Genomic DNA, 17307 nt, shown 5'->3' on the forward strand with positions numbered 1-17307 from the left:
ATAATTATTCAATTTGTATTCATGCCACGAAAGGCGCTTTACAAATGTACTCTTGTTGTTGATGATGATGTGCTGGTATTTTTATTTCAATAATTTTTAGTGTTGGGACTTGGAATCGCATAGTCTAAGATGACACTCCGGTGCTGGGGTGGGGTGTTGCATTGTTGGAGGTGCCATTCTTTGGACTACAACAACAACAAGATTACATTTGTATAGCGCCTTTCACGTCGGGAGGACGTCTCAAGGCGCTGGATTAGACGTTAAACCAAGGTCCCATCTAATGGTCAGGTGAATGTTAAAGATCCCATGGCACTCGTGGTATCCTTTGTTCCCTCTAATAAAATGGGTCACTCACTCCTTAGCTATTTGTAGGACACTGCTGTGCACAACTGGCTCCTGCATTTCACTCACAAAATACTGTCATTCCACTACAGTATATCCTGTGAGATGCTTTGAGATGTCTCGATGAACTGATGATCCGCTATATCAAATACAAGGATTATTATTAAAAATGCGGCCCGTCTTTTCTCATAATTCCCCATCCTGTGTTTCCAGCTAAGGTGGCAATATTGGGCTAAATCCTGTGGTGGATTGACAAGGAATGAGAGTGTGACCCTGCTTTATAGATGTGGCATATAAATGACTATTTATATCCTTTTGTCTAAACCCCAAGTTGATTATTTTCCTGAGCCACTACTTTTCTTCAGAGAATATGACATTCGACTGGCCAGGTACGAGGAGCGAATCTGGACGTGTAAAAGCACAGGCAGCAGTCAGCTCACACACAAAGAGGCCTGGGAGGAGGAGCAGGAAGTGACCGAACTGTGAGTAACTGTCAGTTTCTAAAGTACAGTGTACATGACCTACTGAGTCATTTGGAATCTGTTTACCTGGTACTGGCTGAATGCCTCAACCAAGCAGTTTAAAAATAAGAGGAATGGTTGGTTAGCTCATTGCTGGGAAGTTCTGCTTCTGGTTTATTGCAAATGGTTTACTGGCCCATTGCACGTCACCATGTAAATGCATTGTTTCTTGCTCAGCATTTCACTTTGTGGCATTCCAGATGATAACCTCAAATTCAGACGTGTGTCTTGAATCTAATGAGGTGAGAATAATAAATAATCATAATAATATGATATAGCGCCTTATATCTCCAAGATGTCTCAAAACTCTTCACAGAATAATAATAATCCTTGAATCTGATATAGTGCCTTATCAGATCTTCGAGACAATTTGTTGTTGTTGTCTCAAAGCGCTTCACAGAATATACAGTAAAGTGAATTGACTATATTTTGTAGGCAGCCAATTGTGCTGTCAACTGAGTCAGGATACCAGTTGATCGAATGATGATGCTCCGGGATGTTACCCGCGTGAAGGGCGCTATATAAATGCAAGTTGTCGTTGTTGTTGAAATAGTAGTTCAGTCCACAGAGTGTCAACACAAGCAGGTTAGCGGAGTAAGCCCGGGTTTTCCAGTTTCCTTTAAACATTCCAGTCCAACTGTTTTTTTTGCTAAGGCCAGTAATGTGACTCGTACGTCATTCAATCATACATAGACCAGAATATAGGAAAAAACACAGGGAAGTAAAACTCCCCAAAATAGCGCTGATCCCTAAATCACAGTTGTACAAACAGGATCTGTTGATATCCTTCAAAGTGGGATAAATTGAATACCTAGGTCTGAAGTGAGCATAGTTCACCATTCAGAGGGAAAATGCCACTCTGCCCTTCTCTTTTCTTCCTCTCTTTCCCCCCCCTCCCAGCGCAGCATAAAAGAGAATTAAGGAGCAGGAATGTTGTGATCAATCTGTTCATGGCGTAGTGTGAAACTTTGTACAAGGTCTTTATTGAAAATTGGGAGTGATTTCAAGCTGTGATCGGTTAAGTTGGTTAAAATACCTTGAAGAACCATTGGATTTATTTTAAACCATACAGCCCCTGCAGTTAGATGTGTGTTAGGGTACAGGCGCTCCCTGGTGGTGCTGTGTGTTGTTTTGTGTTAGTATTTGTTTGACAACAACTGTCAGTATCTTCATGTCAGTGTGGATGATAGCTCTTGGCACAGTTATCGATAGTGAAGGAGTTACTTATTTGTTTATAGAAATACTCAATACGCTATATCAAATGCAAGGATTATTATTCTTTAGTGCAGTTGGCGAAGTGGAAGTATTTCTAATCCCAAGTACTTTCTCTCCCTATTCGTGTATCATTTCAACAACAACAACAACAATTTCCCACATACAACTAATGTTTTTAACGGTGTTTAGTGTTTTGTTTGTGCTGTTTGTGGTTGGTGTTTGAGAATGGAGTTTTTGGCACCATATGACTAACATCTTGGAAGTTCTAGATCAGGTCCAGCTGGGCAGACCTCCACACAGCCTTCAGAAACAGACTCTGCTGTGTGTGGCTGCTCCTCCGATAAGAAATTTCTCTCGCTTGTAACATACATTTTTGATAGAGATGATTTTAAGCGCTTTGCAGTTTGTCCGCCTCCCTTCCCACTCAGGCGTTCCCATTGAAACAGAAAAAGTCTTTGTGTTGGGCTCCTGATGGCCACTTTTGTTTCTGTATTTCCCCCTCATTCAGCCCCAAATTGCAACCAGCATATCCGCTTGCAATTTATGGGTTTGAAACTTAATGAGAGCTGCAGAGGATTGGGGGCTCTTATTTGTGGGACTATCTGAGTTTACACCTGAAGGATAAAGTCCTGGTGTGAGGTCGTGTGAAACAGTTTGACTGAAGTGTGATGGGTTTTGCTGGTTAGGTGCCACCTCGTGGAGGAGTGGGGTATGATTATTTCAAACGCTGACCAGCCAAGCGTTTACCAGACGCACCACAGGACAGATACAGTATGGAAAAGAAAGTTCAGGACCGGAGAAAACTTAGACACGTTGATCCTGAATTATCACAAATTTTAGGTGGGGGAGAAAGGGGCTGTTTTCCACACACATTAAAAGGTAGCTCAGGGTTTTTAACATTTATTCTTGATGTGCTGCAATTCTGTGCAGCGCGTACAAATACTGGCCCTCGGGGATGTTCAGGAGACAAAAGTTGCAGCTTTTTTTGGGGGGGGAGGGATGTCTGACACATGCTGTGTGTTTAAAACCACAGAAAATGACTGATGTCAAAATATTCTTTCAAGTGAACTAGGTGGAAAGTTTAACTCGGCATCTTTCTTCCAAATTACAGTCAATGAGGGGCATATATTTTGTTTGTTGTTGCTAATTAGCTTTTGGGTGTAGCCGAGGTCACTCGGATTGTGAGGGGTGAAGGGGATTGTATGTGCCTTGCAGACGTACACTGAAAATACTCTCCACACTGAATGACTGATTGTAATTGATTCTCTGCATTGTGTTTGACAGACTGAAGGAGGAGTATCCAGTTTGGTTCGAGAAGCCTGTGTTAGAAATGGTTCATCACAACACAATCTCGCTGGACAAGCTCGTTGACAAAACGTGGATGGAGATCATGACCAAGTTTGCTGTTGGAGAGCAGTGCGAATTCCAGGTAAGACTCAGACGTTTGTCCATTGGCTCAGTAACTGTGTTATCTGGAGATGCCGTGAGCATATAGAGAGGAATGTCAATGGTTCAATCCCCAGCCTCTGTTGACTGTCTTACCTGGCTTGACAGTGATGTGCTATGATTGCCTCTGTGTCAGCTAAAGTGATGGTGGTACAATTGGACAAGTCCATACAGTTCATGGTTCTAAGTGAAGAACAAGCTAATGAGTGGTAACCCAATGAGGTATAAACTTTTTTTGTGCTCCTTGTTGAATAGGTCGGGGAAAACAAGATCCTTCAAGTGAAGGTGGTGAAAGTACATCCTTTGGAACCAAAGGAAGAGGAATCTTGTGAAAAGAAAACTGATGGCACATGTGACTCTCCTTCCAGTGATAAGGAGAATTCCAGTCAAGCAGCACAGAACAGCTGTGGCCTGGATGTCTCCAACAAGGTTGAGGAGAACAAGCGAGATTGTAATGCCAGTACGTGTCTGGGTGTGTTACTATTTGTAATGTTGCGTGGGCAAGTGGGGGTGGGGGGACGCAAATTGTCTTACCAGGAGGATAACTGGTGGCTTTGATTATGGCTGTGGACATTTATCTGCTTATACTATAGATTTTATATACTATGACATTCACGACTGTTTGTGGGACGCTGCTGAGCGCTATTGGCTGCCGCATTTTGCCCACAAAATATACAGTCAATTCACTTAACAGTACATTCTATGAAGCGCTTTGAGACATCTCGAAGACGTGATGAGGCTCTATATCAAATGCAAGGATTATTATTATTTTATTGGATTACAACCTGGCTCTTGGTTTACTGTGTAACTCAACTAGATTGTATTCTATCCTCTTGTTATTTTGATTGCATGCACTCATTGTTAGCTAAAAGTTAGCACTCGATGGCTGATTGTACAAGTGGTTCTCATAGAATAGTGTAGAAAGTAAACTGGGGTGCTGTGTATTCATTTAAAAAAAATAAAACTGCTTATGTTGCAATCATCAGGTGACCGAGCTCGACGATCGCCACGGAAGCTGCCCACAAGCCTCAAGAAAGAAGAAAGGAAGTGGGTGCCTCCAAAATTCCTGCCCTACAAGTATGATGTGAAACTCGAGAAGGAAGACAAGGTGAGAAGAGTTTGGGTCTGAAATCCTATGAAAAACTCTACACTTTGATCCACAAACAATACAGATATATGAACTCAGATTTACAGTTCTCAGACAAGTCTGCCCGTGGGGATGATTTATAATGTAAAACGTTTGAATTTCGGTAGCCAGGCCCCGTTTGGCGTTGTTGCTTTTGTATATGAGCTTCGAGTCCATTGGGAGGAGCATTGGGTATACGATCCCTTCTAGATGTTTCAGCACTTACGCCAAACATTGCATTAAGTATCCATCTGAACTCTTGTGTTTTTATTTTTTACTTTAAAATAATAGTTCCTACAAACTAACCGTGTCTCCCGTGGCTCTAGATAATCAGTAACGTACCAGCTGACAGCCTCGTTCGCTCCGAGCGGCCCCCCAACAAGGAGATCCTGCGCTATTTCATCCGGCACAACTCGCTGCGGATGGGAATGGGAGAAAATGTACCCTGGGTGGTGGAGGATTTGCTGGTCGAGAAATACTCACTGCCCAGTAAATTCAATGACTTCCTACTTTCCCCATATAAGGTAAGCACTTTCTATATTCTCCAAAGCATCTTTAGTCTATCATTGTACCCTCAGAGGAAGTCTCCTGGGAATGTGGGACAATGTTAATCCAAGTCTCGAGGTGTATTCTCATTGTGTGATGTTGGCTACTGCGGTTACAGTTTATTGCACAGCATGGAGACTTGGGGTAGAAATTCAAATTGAAGTTGTATGTTGTCCTGCCATGCATGGCCGTTGATGCTCTGAACGTGCTGTTTGTGGGCCTTTATTTCTTTAAGGCATCGGCAGTAGTACTCATTTCCAGCGCACGGTTAGAAGCACATTTAAACGCAATCTGTTTGTCATCTATTAAGTGTTGTATGTAACTGAGGGTGTCAGTCCTGTGTGCTGTAAGCCAGGATCATACAGGATGTGGGTCTATTATCTACTTTGAATATTGAGCAATCAACCTTACTGTTGTTTTGAGAGGAGGAATAGGAGACTTTGTTGTGAGTTGATCTGCTATTTTACAATCTCTCCACGTGTGCTGAGATTTTAATATGCATTGTTTTTGGCTGTTAATGCAGACCCTTAAATGGACGGAAGATGACGAGGTAGGATTTTATCTGCATGAGCCCTGGTACTGTCAGTGTTAGCTTGCAGTGTGGTGTTCACCCAGAATATTCATCTCCATTTCCCCCTCTGTGCTTTCAAGGATCCTCTGTTGCATGAGCCTTCAGGCAGGAGGTAGATGGATCATGGAATGATTTTATACTCTGCACCAGAGTTCCTCTTTAAATATGCGAGAAGGATGATAAGACATCCCTTCTAGTGATGCAACCAAAATAGCTAATGAAAATCCATTTGTCAGCGTGAAACATTTGTGCTTATTTTTCATGTTTTTTTCCCCCACATTTCTAAATGCAAGATGATTTTTTTTATGTCAAGTATCATTTGCAACACTTGAGAAATGTTAGAAACTAATGTTTGATGATTTGTTGGGGGTGGGGGGAGAGAGCGAGAGAGAAAAGAGACATTGTTCTATTGTATAGAATGTGAAGTGTTACTGATCACTGGCCCAGTAATGAGGGCAAGAAATACTTTGATGTGACTCCTCTGGAAATAAAGATACCCAATGCAGATACTCTGATTTATCTGCCTTGAATCAGGAAAGTGGATAATCCAATTTACTTCTGAGTTTCTCCCTCCACCTCAGCTCCCAGCTACACTCGCATCAATTAAATTGCAACTGGAAAATTTGGGGTTTTAGCTTCCCTTCCCTTAACTTGGTGATCGCTTATCTAAAGACTTGTGCAAGTTCAAAATTGTCTCTTTGCTTTTGTAGCAGTGCCTCCAGATAAAAAGTGTGTCGTTTAGTCTGGTTTTAGAAGCGTTGTCGTAACGTACCCTTGACTATTGGTATTTCCTGTTTGGGTGCTGCTGCTCGCCAGACTTCATCAGCGACAACAACCGTTTTCTTGTAAAGCGAAAGATAAATCAGTTGATCAGCATCTGAATTGGCAAAGTGGGTTAGTAGACATGCATCAGAACTGAGTTGCACACGAGTGTTAACCTGTGAGCTGATCAAGCAGAATCTGGCTTCATAAAGATGGATTGCTTAACAAGTAAGTCCTTTGACAGCACCCGGGCAGGGCAAAACATTGGGCAAGCTCGGTACTCCACACGCCTCAGTTTACCGAGCAATAAGTAGGAACCGGTTATTGGTTGATTGGCGAGTCCCTTTTCCTGGGATAATATTCCCCTAAAAAAAATAGTAATAATGTGGTCTCTCAAGTAACGACTGTTTGTGAGACGCTGCGCAATTTGCTGCTGCATTTCGCCCATAAAATGCACAGTCAATTTACTGTGCAGTATATTCTGTGAAGCGCTTTGAGACGTTTCTCAGACGTTATAAGGTGCTATATCAAATGCAAGGATTACAACTGAGGTGGTGAAGGATGGATGTTTACATGGACTTTTCAGACGGAGTTTCGTAATTCCACACAGGAGATTACTGACTAGAATGAAAGTGCGTGTGGAATTGGGGACGACCTGGTGGTGGAAGGATAGGAACTTGGTTGGAAGGTAGAAGGCAGAGCTGGAATAAAAGAGGCATTGCCTGGTGTTCGTCAATGATCGGTTCTGGGACTACAGCTTTTCACTCCCAATATGTGTACAGAATTGTAAAGGAAAATGGGCAGATTAAGCAAGTGGGCAGAGTTCATTGTTGCAACATGTGCGAAAGTCCACTTTGGATACAAGAATGGCAGACGCAAATACAACAGCAAATTACATTTACCCGGCGCCTTTCACGTCAGGAGGACATCCCACGATGTTGGACAGCCAGGGACGGGACCCGAGCTGGGGGTTGGGATCAGGAGGGGTGGAGGGTAGGGGTAGGTGGGTGGCTGGCTGGCTGAAGACACGGTCGAAGAGGAGCATTTTGAGAAGGGCCTTGAAGGAAGCGAGGGAGGGAGGCGAAAGGACTGGGGTGGGCCAGATATGAAAGCACATGACTTCGAGGTGAAGGATTGAGCGAGGTGGAGCTTGCATCGATTGCGAGATTTCTGCAGGGGAACGGATCAAAATCAATGCAAATAGGTTTTTTATTATTAACTTGTAGGCAAACCAATAAGCTCTAAACGCTGTGTTTTGGGAAATATTTTTCACGGCTCGTGGTGGTTCCTGGTGCTGTTTGAGATGAGAACAGTTATTCAGAGCAGCACTGATGTCATGGCCTTCCCTGATGACCTCATTGGCTGAGGCCTGACAGTCAGTACGTAGGAGCATCTCCGACTGTTGCTCCTGTGAATCCGGGCACTGACGCCAGCCACAGTGATGGAGCACCTGAGGTTGTCTTCTGTAAATCGTGCACTGAATGTCTTCGAGAGGGTTAAGGTAATGATTTTACATGGAGATTCCATGTGTAGGTGTCAGAGAACCTCGAGTGTCGGTGTTTAGCTGTGTGCAGTGGCAAGTGAGTGGAGGCTGGGAGAATGGGGACTGAAGAGGCTGTTTTGGCAGAAGCTGCTACGATGCTTCAGGAGCGAACATACTCTGCGAAGCTTTAGATCCCAATAAAATGTGCCGTCTTCCCTGGCTGTGAACGAGCTGCTGCTTAGAGACATTGCAGGCAGACGGTGCTTGCGTTGAGCATCTGAATTTAGGTCACTGTGTAGTTAGTATTTATTGCTTCTCCTTTCACAAGGCCTATCAAGAGTCAATGATTATGGTTCTGGATTTTTTGTGTATGTGTGTGGGTGGGTGTGCGCTCGTGCCTTATTCTGTCCACACATCAGCTACACCCTTACATGCTTGTCATTCTGTTGACACCTGATTATTGATGGAAAACTTTTTTTCGCGTGGGGAAAGCCCATATTCCTTTAAAAGGGTAGTAAAAACAGGAAGGGGGAAAAAACTCATAATGAGTATGTTTGAGGAACCAAGAACTATATATATCGCCCTTCATGCCGGCCGGCGTGAAGGGCACTATATAAATGCAAGTTGTTGTTGTGAACACAAGTTAAATTGTAATGGACCTCTTTTAATTCATTTATCCCTCATCTGGTAACCTTACATACCAGAAAATCTATCATGTATTTCTTGCACATGTAACTGTATGTGAATACTGCTGCTAATTGTCTGGAATATTTAGGCCTAGGCTCCGTAACTCATTCCTACACCTTCTCTCTGGAGGTGCTGGCCTAAAAATTATGATCACATCACATTCCTCTTCTGGCTTCTCTCCCATTGCAGAATCTCACACAAGGAGTTTAAAGTAAGGATTCTAGTTGGTAGTTTGTGGGATGAGCCTCAGAGAAGCTCTGTGCTCAGCTGAGGGCAGGCAGGAGTTAATTGAGGCTGGCGATTCCAGTGCTGAGGGTGGGTGTTACTTAAGTAATAGCTGCATTTCATTTGAGGTTCCTTAATGACAATGAAATGTAGCATCCGTAGCCTGTGATGAGCTTTGCTGACGCTGCCTGCTATATCTTTAATCCCGATGCCTGAATTTAGGTCTGAACTGAGGCTGTTAACCCATTTTCTTCCCTCTAGAAAACAGGCCTCTAACGATGGTGGAAACAAAATACTGTGGTTCTGTTTTTCTGTACAGGCCAATATTTCACTTGGAAGGTCCTGCTTTTTTTTTTCATCTTTGGTTTAAAAAGTAGAGTAACTGTAAAGGGGTCGGAGGGTTAGATGGGGGAGTTATTGAGTGGAGCCTTAGGCATCCATGCTCAGACCCTTCCAGTTCCTTGTGTACAGAAATGCTCTGGATTTGCAAACTTAGTGCAAACTTTCAGAGAGAGAGCTCAGAGTGTTAGTTTTCTTGTTGCTTGTTGTGTCTAGACAGTGTGATGCAGTAGTAAACAGAGCAAAAAGGATTTAGGGGTGAAATTGGTAAATCAAATAGTAAATCAAACATAAAATAGTAAATCTGGAACCAATGTACTTGTTTTTTTGCATCTGTTTCAGTACATGATCCATAATCCTATTGTACAATTGGGGAAAAGAAAAGGCACCGGCACCCCTGAAGGGAAAAGCTCAAAGAAAGCAAAAGGTGAGGACGGCAAAGAGAAAACCAAAAAGAAGTACAAGGATAAGAAAATCCCTCTCAGCCCCCCTCTGAGTCCCACGCTATGGGGTCATGTGCACGTCAAAAAGGCCATCAATGGCACTGGGAAACTGGGAACTCCAGTAAAGATGAATTCGGGAATACCACATACACCCAAAAGGTCTCCGGAACAAGAACTGGAAGAAGTCATGAAGATTGTGACTCCAACCAAGCTCAACACCAACTTTCACATTCCCAAAAAGGGCTCCCACTCAGGGAGCGGGACGCCATCTCGCAGCTTGAAAGATAAGATGAAGAAGGACAAGATGAAGAGAAACGACAAGGGCAGCTTGCAGAAAGTAAAGTTGAAGAACAAAAGTGGACCAAAGAGTAAGCTGCTCAATGGGCAGAAGTCTCCATCGAAGAGTAAATCCCCCAAGAAAGGTCTAAAGACCCCAAAGACGAAGATGAAACAAATGACGCTGTTTGAAATGGCCAAATCGGGCACTTCGAAGACGGCAAAGACCTCGAAGGGGGTGGGAGGGACGCCGAGGTCTGCGTCCAAACCTCAGAAACATCTCCCGCCCCTGGCGCTGCAGCTTATCCGTTATTACAAAGACAACAAAGGCAAGGAGGAGAAGAAGAGTGCGGTGTCCGCCTTCATCACCAGGGTCGCCAAAGTGCTGTCTGCCGAGGACCGCGCTCGCATGCCTGAGGAAATTGGCAACCTGGTACAGAAGCGATACGAGATGCTGGAGCACAAGAGGAAGTGGGCATTGATGTCTCAGGAGCAGCGGGCAGATTATCTGAAGAAGAAGCGCGAGGAGCTAAAGGAAAAGCTGAAGGAGAAAGCCAAAGAGCGCCGGGAGAAGGAGATGCAGTTAAAGCTGGAAAAGCAGAGAAGATATGAAGACCAGGCTCTTGCGGGAAAGAACCTGCCTCCTCTGAAGCTGGTGGACACCCCAGAAGGTCTCCCTAACACCCTATTTGGTGACGTTGCGATGGTCGTCGAGTTTCTCAGCTGCTACGCAGGCCTTTTGATGCCGGACGATCAGTATCCGATTACAGCCGTGTCCCTAATGGAAGCGTTGACCTCGGAAAAGGGAGGTTTCCTCTATCTGAACCGAGTCCTGGTGATCCTCCTCCAGACCCTGCTCCAGGACGAGATTGCCGAGGATTACCGAGAGCTGGGTATGAAGCTCTCGGAAATCCCGCTCACCCTGCACTCGGCCTCAGAGCTCGTTCGGCTGTGCATGCGCAAGTCTGATGTGCAGGAAGAGAGCCAAACTTCGGTCACCAACGACGAGAGCAAAGAGACCATAGGGTTCGATGACAACGAGGTGGAGGATGAATTCCTGGAGAAGCTGGAAACTGCGGAGTTCTTTGAGTTGAGCCCAGAGGAGAAGGTGATGTTGCTGACGGCATTGTGTCACCGTATTCTGATGACCTACTCTGTGCAGGACCACATGGAGGCTTCACACCACAAGTCAGCGGAGCTGTGGAAGGAGAGGCTGGCCATGCAGAAGGAGGAGAACGACCGGAAGAAGGCAGAGAAGCTGAAGAGGAAAGAATTGGGGGAGGCGAAGAAACGAGAACCAGAGAACACCAAACTGGTGGAGAAGAAAAAGCCGGAGAAAAAGAAGGAATTTGATAAAAAGATGGAAGTGGACAAAGGCGGGAGTGACCTGCTGACGGACGTCAACGGCAGCGAGGACTTAATCAGCGCCATCAAAAGCCGGCGTCTGCTGGCCCAGCAAGCCAAGCGAGAGAAAGAAGTGAGGGAAAAACAGGAGAAAGAGAGGCTGGAGAAGGAGGTAGAAGAGGAGAAGGCGAGGAAGCATAAAGCAGCCGCTGAGAAGGTGTTCCAGGAGGGAATCGCAAAGTCCAAACTGGTGCTGCGCAGATTACCCATTGGTACAGACCGCAACCACAACAGGTATGTGAGCTTTACCTCCTTCTCAGGAGAGCATTCTATTGATTTCATTTCAGTCCAGATCACAAACTATTTTAATGATTTGCCACCTGATATCGGTCCCTTGTGGTTGAGGGGAAACCTCCCTGCAGTTATTTTGTTCTTCATTTTAGGGTATTTATACAGTGGCCCAGGTACAGAGCTGTATAGTCGACGAGTGTTGCTCTACATTCTGGGCATGAAGTGCGCATGTGACGGGTGTAAATAAGTCTGAACATATTCATGTCCTCCGCAGGTACTGGCTGTTTTGTGATCTGGTACCTGGTCTGTACGTGGAGAAGGGTTGGGTCCACGACAGCGTTGATTACAGCTTTACTCTGCCTGAAGCGTACCTACAGCATGAAGAGGACCGACACTCTAAAAGTAAGATTGAGGCACAATCTGCTCTTTGTTTATGCAATTGTCACTTAAAAAAGGAATTAAAGGGGAGTTTTTTTAATTAAAAAAAACCTATGGAGAGGGTGGTTTTATTGTAAAACTTCTCTGCCACAAACCATTGTTGAAACAGACAGCAGATGGACTAAATCAGACCAAACAGTATGTTCCCTTTGGAGGGGAAGATCTTCATTGATAAATGAGCAATGTGTCCCGCAACTGATGATTTATCTTTACAAATTGCTTCAAGGCCGTCCTCCCAATGTGAAAGGTGTTATACGTATGTAATTTGTCGTTGTAATAATATTAATTCTGACATTTGATATAGCGCCTTATGTCACAGAAACATCTAAGAGTTTCACAGGACTTTATTGTGACGAGTAGTGGCTGTGTATTTTGTGGGTTGTTTTGGTTACGTAGGGATCTTTTGCTGATCTACTTGGTTTAATGTTTTTTGAATGTTTCAGGCAATGATGAAGACAGCATTGCTGAGAGCAGCCTGAACGACTGTGGCCACCAGGGGTCCTTACAAACCTCAGAAGCATGCATTGAAATCTCTGTCCCTAAACAGGGACAGAACCTGTGGTAACCTTTATTAGTTATTTATTTACAAAATATTATTTATACTATAGGTTGTCTATCTTCTAATTTTACACATAAATCACACAGCTTAGATGTAGAGACAGGGCTGTGTAACGAGGAGAATAGGTTTGTGAACCTATCCAAAACCAGATTGTTTTAAGTACAAATCCTGTCTGTTTCCCAATCTCCAAGCAGTGTAGTTACTCCTTGATGAACAGATTGGTTCTCTGAACATTAAATATCTGCTTCAGGAACGACTTTAGTTTAAAATCTTCCTCAAATAAATCTGTGTCCTAAATTCCATCTGAATCTTTTAAACTTGTGATCGCAGAATTCCAAATTAATTAATCAAATGCACACATTCAGAAAGCAATTTTATTCTGCTCTGTTAGTAAAGTTCCTCTTGTCTTTTCTCATCCCCAACATCTTGTATGTGTTTCCAGCCAAGTGGGTGAATATGTTTTATTGAAACTATTAGGCCACTGAAAGACCCCTAAACCTAAAACCAGGATCTGTAGTATTGTATTTTGAATGTACCCTGAATCTTAACCTTCTCCTTGGTCGGCCTGGCTGATTCGGGCTGGCTGGTTAGTGTTCAATGTTCTCAATGTTTGTCAAGTCCCCACCATGTCCAGATCGCTGCAGAGACTACTTTCCTGCTGGCTGGGAATCCCGGGCAATAACACTGCAAATTCTTCCACAGGTTTTTGTGCGACACCCAGAAAGAACTGGATGAGCTCCTGGATTGCCTTCATCCCCAGGGGTTCCGAGAGAGTGCGCTCAAGGAACGCCTTCAGAAAAAGTAAGTGTTGCATTTTCCCCTCTTTTCCCCCTTTAAAGTAATTCAAACACCCTTTTTAAGAAGAGAGTCTCACCACGGCAACTCCAAACGTCCAGATGCCCACTAGAAATCCTCAGCAAACCGGAGGCTGTTTGCCCCATCATTTCTTTGCTACTCTGCTACATCTGACGTCTCAAAACACTTCACAGAATATACTATAAAGTGAATTGACTGTATATGTTTTGGGAGAAGCACGGCAGCCAATTGCGCATAGCAGTGTCCCGCAACAGTTGTTTACCAAATTTCCAAGCAGTGCTTATGGGCTTAGAACAGAAAGCCATGCATTTATTATCATCTTAAAATCGATTGGAGGAGTGTCACCATATGTACATCACATCCTTAATCATTTGAATTCTTTCAGGTCCTGCAGTGACCTAGGATGTGCTTGTGTTCTTAGTCAGAGAGCTGTGCGTGTGTTTTTACAGCTACCAGGCATGCTCTACATGGCATAGGTTAGTACAGTGTCTCTTTGTTAAAACACAGCACTGAGGACCTCGTCTGAACAACTGGCTGGATCAGTGGAGTTAGTTAGTCTGATAGTGAAGGGGAGCTGATAAACAGTTAAAATGGCACATTCTCAGAAAACACCCTGAGTTAAATGTCTGCACTGACTGATAATTCTGTCCCCTTGCACTAATGGGCTTAAAGCGTTTTGAGAACATTTATTTTACATGAAATAAATCTATTTAAATGCAAGTTATTGTTGGGCTTCACTCCTTCCAGCTTCAGTCTCTGCCATTAGATCTCACGTTTGAAACATTAAAAAAAAATTAAATGGCCAAACTATTTCCACCGTTACTTAATGCTCCAACTATTATTGCAAAGTGAGACTTTTTTAGGGGATTAGGAAGTTTCTGGAGCCACATCTCTTGCAGATCCCATGTTGCCCTAAAACTTGAGAACGGCTCCAGGGCTCGTGTTTGTGCAGATTATCGATGTGTAAATGTAGCCGGATTTTAGCATTGGTCTCACACTGGCCCATTCTTGTTAACCAATAGGTGTCTATTTTCTCTAGTAGGAATTAATTCCCGTTAAAATAATAATCCATGACATAGTGCCTTATCACGTTTTCGAGATGTCTCAAACCGCTTCACAGAATATATTGTAAAGTGAATTGACTGTATATTTTGTGGGCGAAACGTGGCAGCCAATTGCGCACAGCAGCGCCCCACAAACAGTCGCGGATTGAGTGACCAAATTATTATTTTTTATTTGATTTTAAAAAAGAAAAGTCAATTTAATTTTTTTTTTAAGCAACCTGTTTTTGCGTTCCCATTCTCAGGTATCAAGATATTCTGCATTCGATCTACTTTGCACGGAAACCAAACCTTGGCCTCAAGTCTTGTAATGGACATCAGGAGCTGCTGAACTACCTGCGAACTGACCTGATTGAGGTGGCCACAAGGCTACAGAAGGGAGGCCTGGGCTACATGGACAACTGTGATGAGTTTGAGGAGAGGGTAAGTGACCTAAGAGAGAAGTGCCTATGTTCACATTGGAGAGAGGGGTGCCTGTATTTACACAGCTAGCAGCTGAATTAAACATGGGTTCAGTTAGCACAGTGTCTCTTTGTTACCGAGCGGTTACTTGGGCCTGTGAACTGGCTCCCACCAGCTCAAATCACCGCTCCCATTTCCAATTTAATGTCAAAATGAAGACTTGGCTCGACTTCAATTTTCCTTTTACCAATTGAAATGGGGCAGAGAAAATAAAGCTAGCTGAACCCCAGCCTAGCAAAGCACAATCCTAACACACCACTGCAGTTCTGATAAACGTTTGTCCACACTCCTCGCTGAGTGCTTACCACCAGCTACTTTTTTTCAGTTTAAGAAAAACAACTCGTAATGATTGTCCTCTGGGCTCATTTTGTGTAAACTGTTACACACGTTCAAGGCGGAATAGGGTAAAGCTGTCATCTCAAGGGAATGTACCCAAGGACACAAGTTCTTTAAGGAATTGTTTCCCTATATGGTACAGTAATGCTTCTCCATGCTGTGTACGCTGGCTGTCTGCTATAATTGGGTAACATTTACTCAGCATGAGAGGGCGAAGCAATAATCGTTTTGTTGAAAGACCATGGGGCTCAATTTTGGATCCATGTGCACCTTTAGGTCTAGTTAGCACAATTGCCTCGCAAGCGAGAGGGCCTGGGTTCGATTCCTGGGCAGGACATAATGTCAGGCAAGTTTGCTTCCTCCACATGCTTCTGTTCATGTAGTACTAAGTAGGAACCCGATTATTGGTCGATGAAGGTGTGAATGAGAGTCTTGGCCAACCAGAAGAAGGATGGTGGAGGTGGGTGATGTTGCCGATGTGAGGGTAACTAAGTGACTGATCTTAGATGTAGGGTTTGAGAGATTTATTCGAAGAGTTTAAGCACTGGGAACATAGGAGAAGGGTCTGGATGCAAGTGCAAAATGTTGTCATGGTTGATTCATTCAACAAGTCAACACATTCTTGCCACAGCTGGAAGTCAGGTAGTGTGTGGTAGCTTATAGCTGAGCTATTTCAGCAATTGGCTGTAGACATCTGCTTAGGAGCCAGGAAGCCAGGCTGCTTCTGACATTGTCTCCTCCATCATTTCTTTATCGTCTGATCCAAACTGAGACGCCAGATCTATCATTTTCTTGGTCGGGAGTATTTCACGGTGAGCGGATGCCGACAGCCTTTGAGAGCTTTAATAAAACCATGACTGGAGCTTGACCGAGTGTTCTGGGAAGGGCTGCCCCAGCCAATACAAACCTTTATATTACTTACCTTGGATTCGGTTATCCTTGTTCATTAAAAGAAGTTTGACATTCACGTACAAAGCCCCTCTTGTTTCCCCCTAATCCGGTGTGACCTGGAGCTGCTTCGCTGTTTGTTTCGGTGCTTTTGCTGTTGCTTTTTGCTGTACAGCACTGGAGACATGTTCAAGGCATTGCGTGCACAAGTGAATTGAATGTCTCGCAAAAGATGAATGAGGTTACCTACTGTTGATGTTGTCTTCCTGACCTGTGGCTTAGACAAAGCTGACAAACAAGCTAACTCCTGCTCCCTTGGTGACTCCTGGTTGACTGCTGATATGTCAGCCATTACTGTACGGTTCAGTAACAATATGTGTATGAGGGTGCTGCAGGTTTCTGGGTTGCACAAACTCACTCTTTGCTTGCTGCTGTTTGTCAGGTGCGCTCGATGGAGAGCCTGAAGGACTTTGGCGAGTGTGTGATCACCCTGCAGGAGTGCATCATCAAGAAATTCCTGCAGGGATTCATGGCCCCCAAACAGAAGAGGAAGAAAGCGGGCGAGGAGGTGAAGGTGGAGGAAGTGGATGAGGAGAAGAAACTGGTTGAAGAAGCCAAGGTACATTGTGGTCCACTCTGAGCACAATTGTCAATAGGTTGCATCATAATAATAATAATCCTCGCATTTGATATAGCACCTTATCACATCTTCGAGATAAAATGCCCCAAAGCGCTCCACAGAATGTACTGTGATATTTTGCAGGTGAAACCCGGCAGCCAGTTGTGCACAGCAGTGTCCCACAAACAGTCATGGATTGAATGACCAAATTATTAGGGTCTTATCCCTGGAAAAGCGATCCGCCAATCAACTAATAACTGGGTTCCTACTTACTGGGAGGTAAATCAGAGGTGTGTGGAGTAAGGAAACTTGCCCAATGTTTCACCCCGCCCAGGAATCGAACCCAGGTCCTCTCACTTGCAAGGCGAGGGCTCTAACCACTGAGCTACAGGACTCCACATTTATTTTATTGTAATCTGTCTTCTCTATTTTCTCTCATTTTTTCCCCCTGCCTTTCTGCAGGTTTGGGAATAAGGAAATTAAAGGCATTGTTAGTTAGTTACAGAGTCTG

General features: G+C 44.0%; 1 protein-coding gene across 3 annotated transcripts in view; it reads left to right on the top strand.

The window, feature by feature from the left end:
* baz1b (bromodomain adjacent to zinc finger domain, 1B) overlaps window positions 1-17307 on the top strand; it is a 32491-nt gene that overhangs the window by 3427 nt on the left and 11757 nt on the right. The window contains exons 2-13 of one of the 3 annotated variants that reach the window (XM_042345593.1): window positions 708-824; window positions 3363-3507; window positions 3780-3984; window positions 4511-4632; window positions 4977-5174; window positions 5720-5746; window positions 9606-11620; window positions 11892-12019; window positions 12499-12616; window positions 13317-13415; window positions 14737-14914; window positions 16620-16796. In XM_042345593.1, coding sequence (XP_042201527.1) covers window positions 708-824; window positions 3363-3507; window positions 3780-3984; window positions 4511-4632; window positions 4977-5174; window positions 5720-5746; window positions 9606-11620; window positions 11892-12019; window positions 12499-12616; window positions 13317-13415; window positions 14737-14914; window positions 16620-16796 — 3529 coding nt within the window. Of the gene's footprint in view, window positions 1-707; window positions 825-3362; window positions 3508-3779; window positions 3985-4510; window positions 4633-4976; window positions 5175-5719; window positions 5747-7955; window positions 8031-9605; window positions 11621-11891; window positions 12020-12498; window positions 12617-13316; window positions 13416-14736; window positions 14915-16619; window positions 16797-17307 lie in introns of those variants that run through there. The other 2 variants (XM_007896433.2, XM_042345594.1) reach the window with 2 other exon arrangements.

Source organism: Callorhinchus milii, unplaced genomic scaffold (genome assembly GCF_018977255.1).
Source record: "Callorhinchus milii isolate IMCB2004 unplaced genomic scaffold, IMCB_Cmil_1.0 Scaffold65, whole genome shotgun sequence".
Lineage (NCBI taxonomy): Eukaryota > Metazoa > Chordata > Chondrichthyes > Chimaeriformes > Callorhinchidae > Callorhinchus > Callorhinchus milii.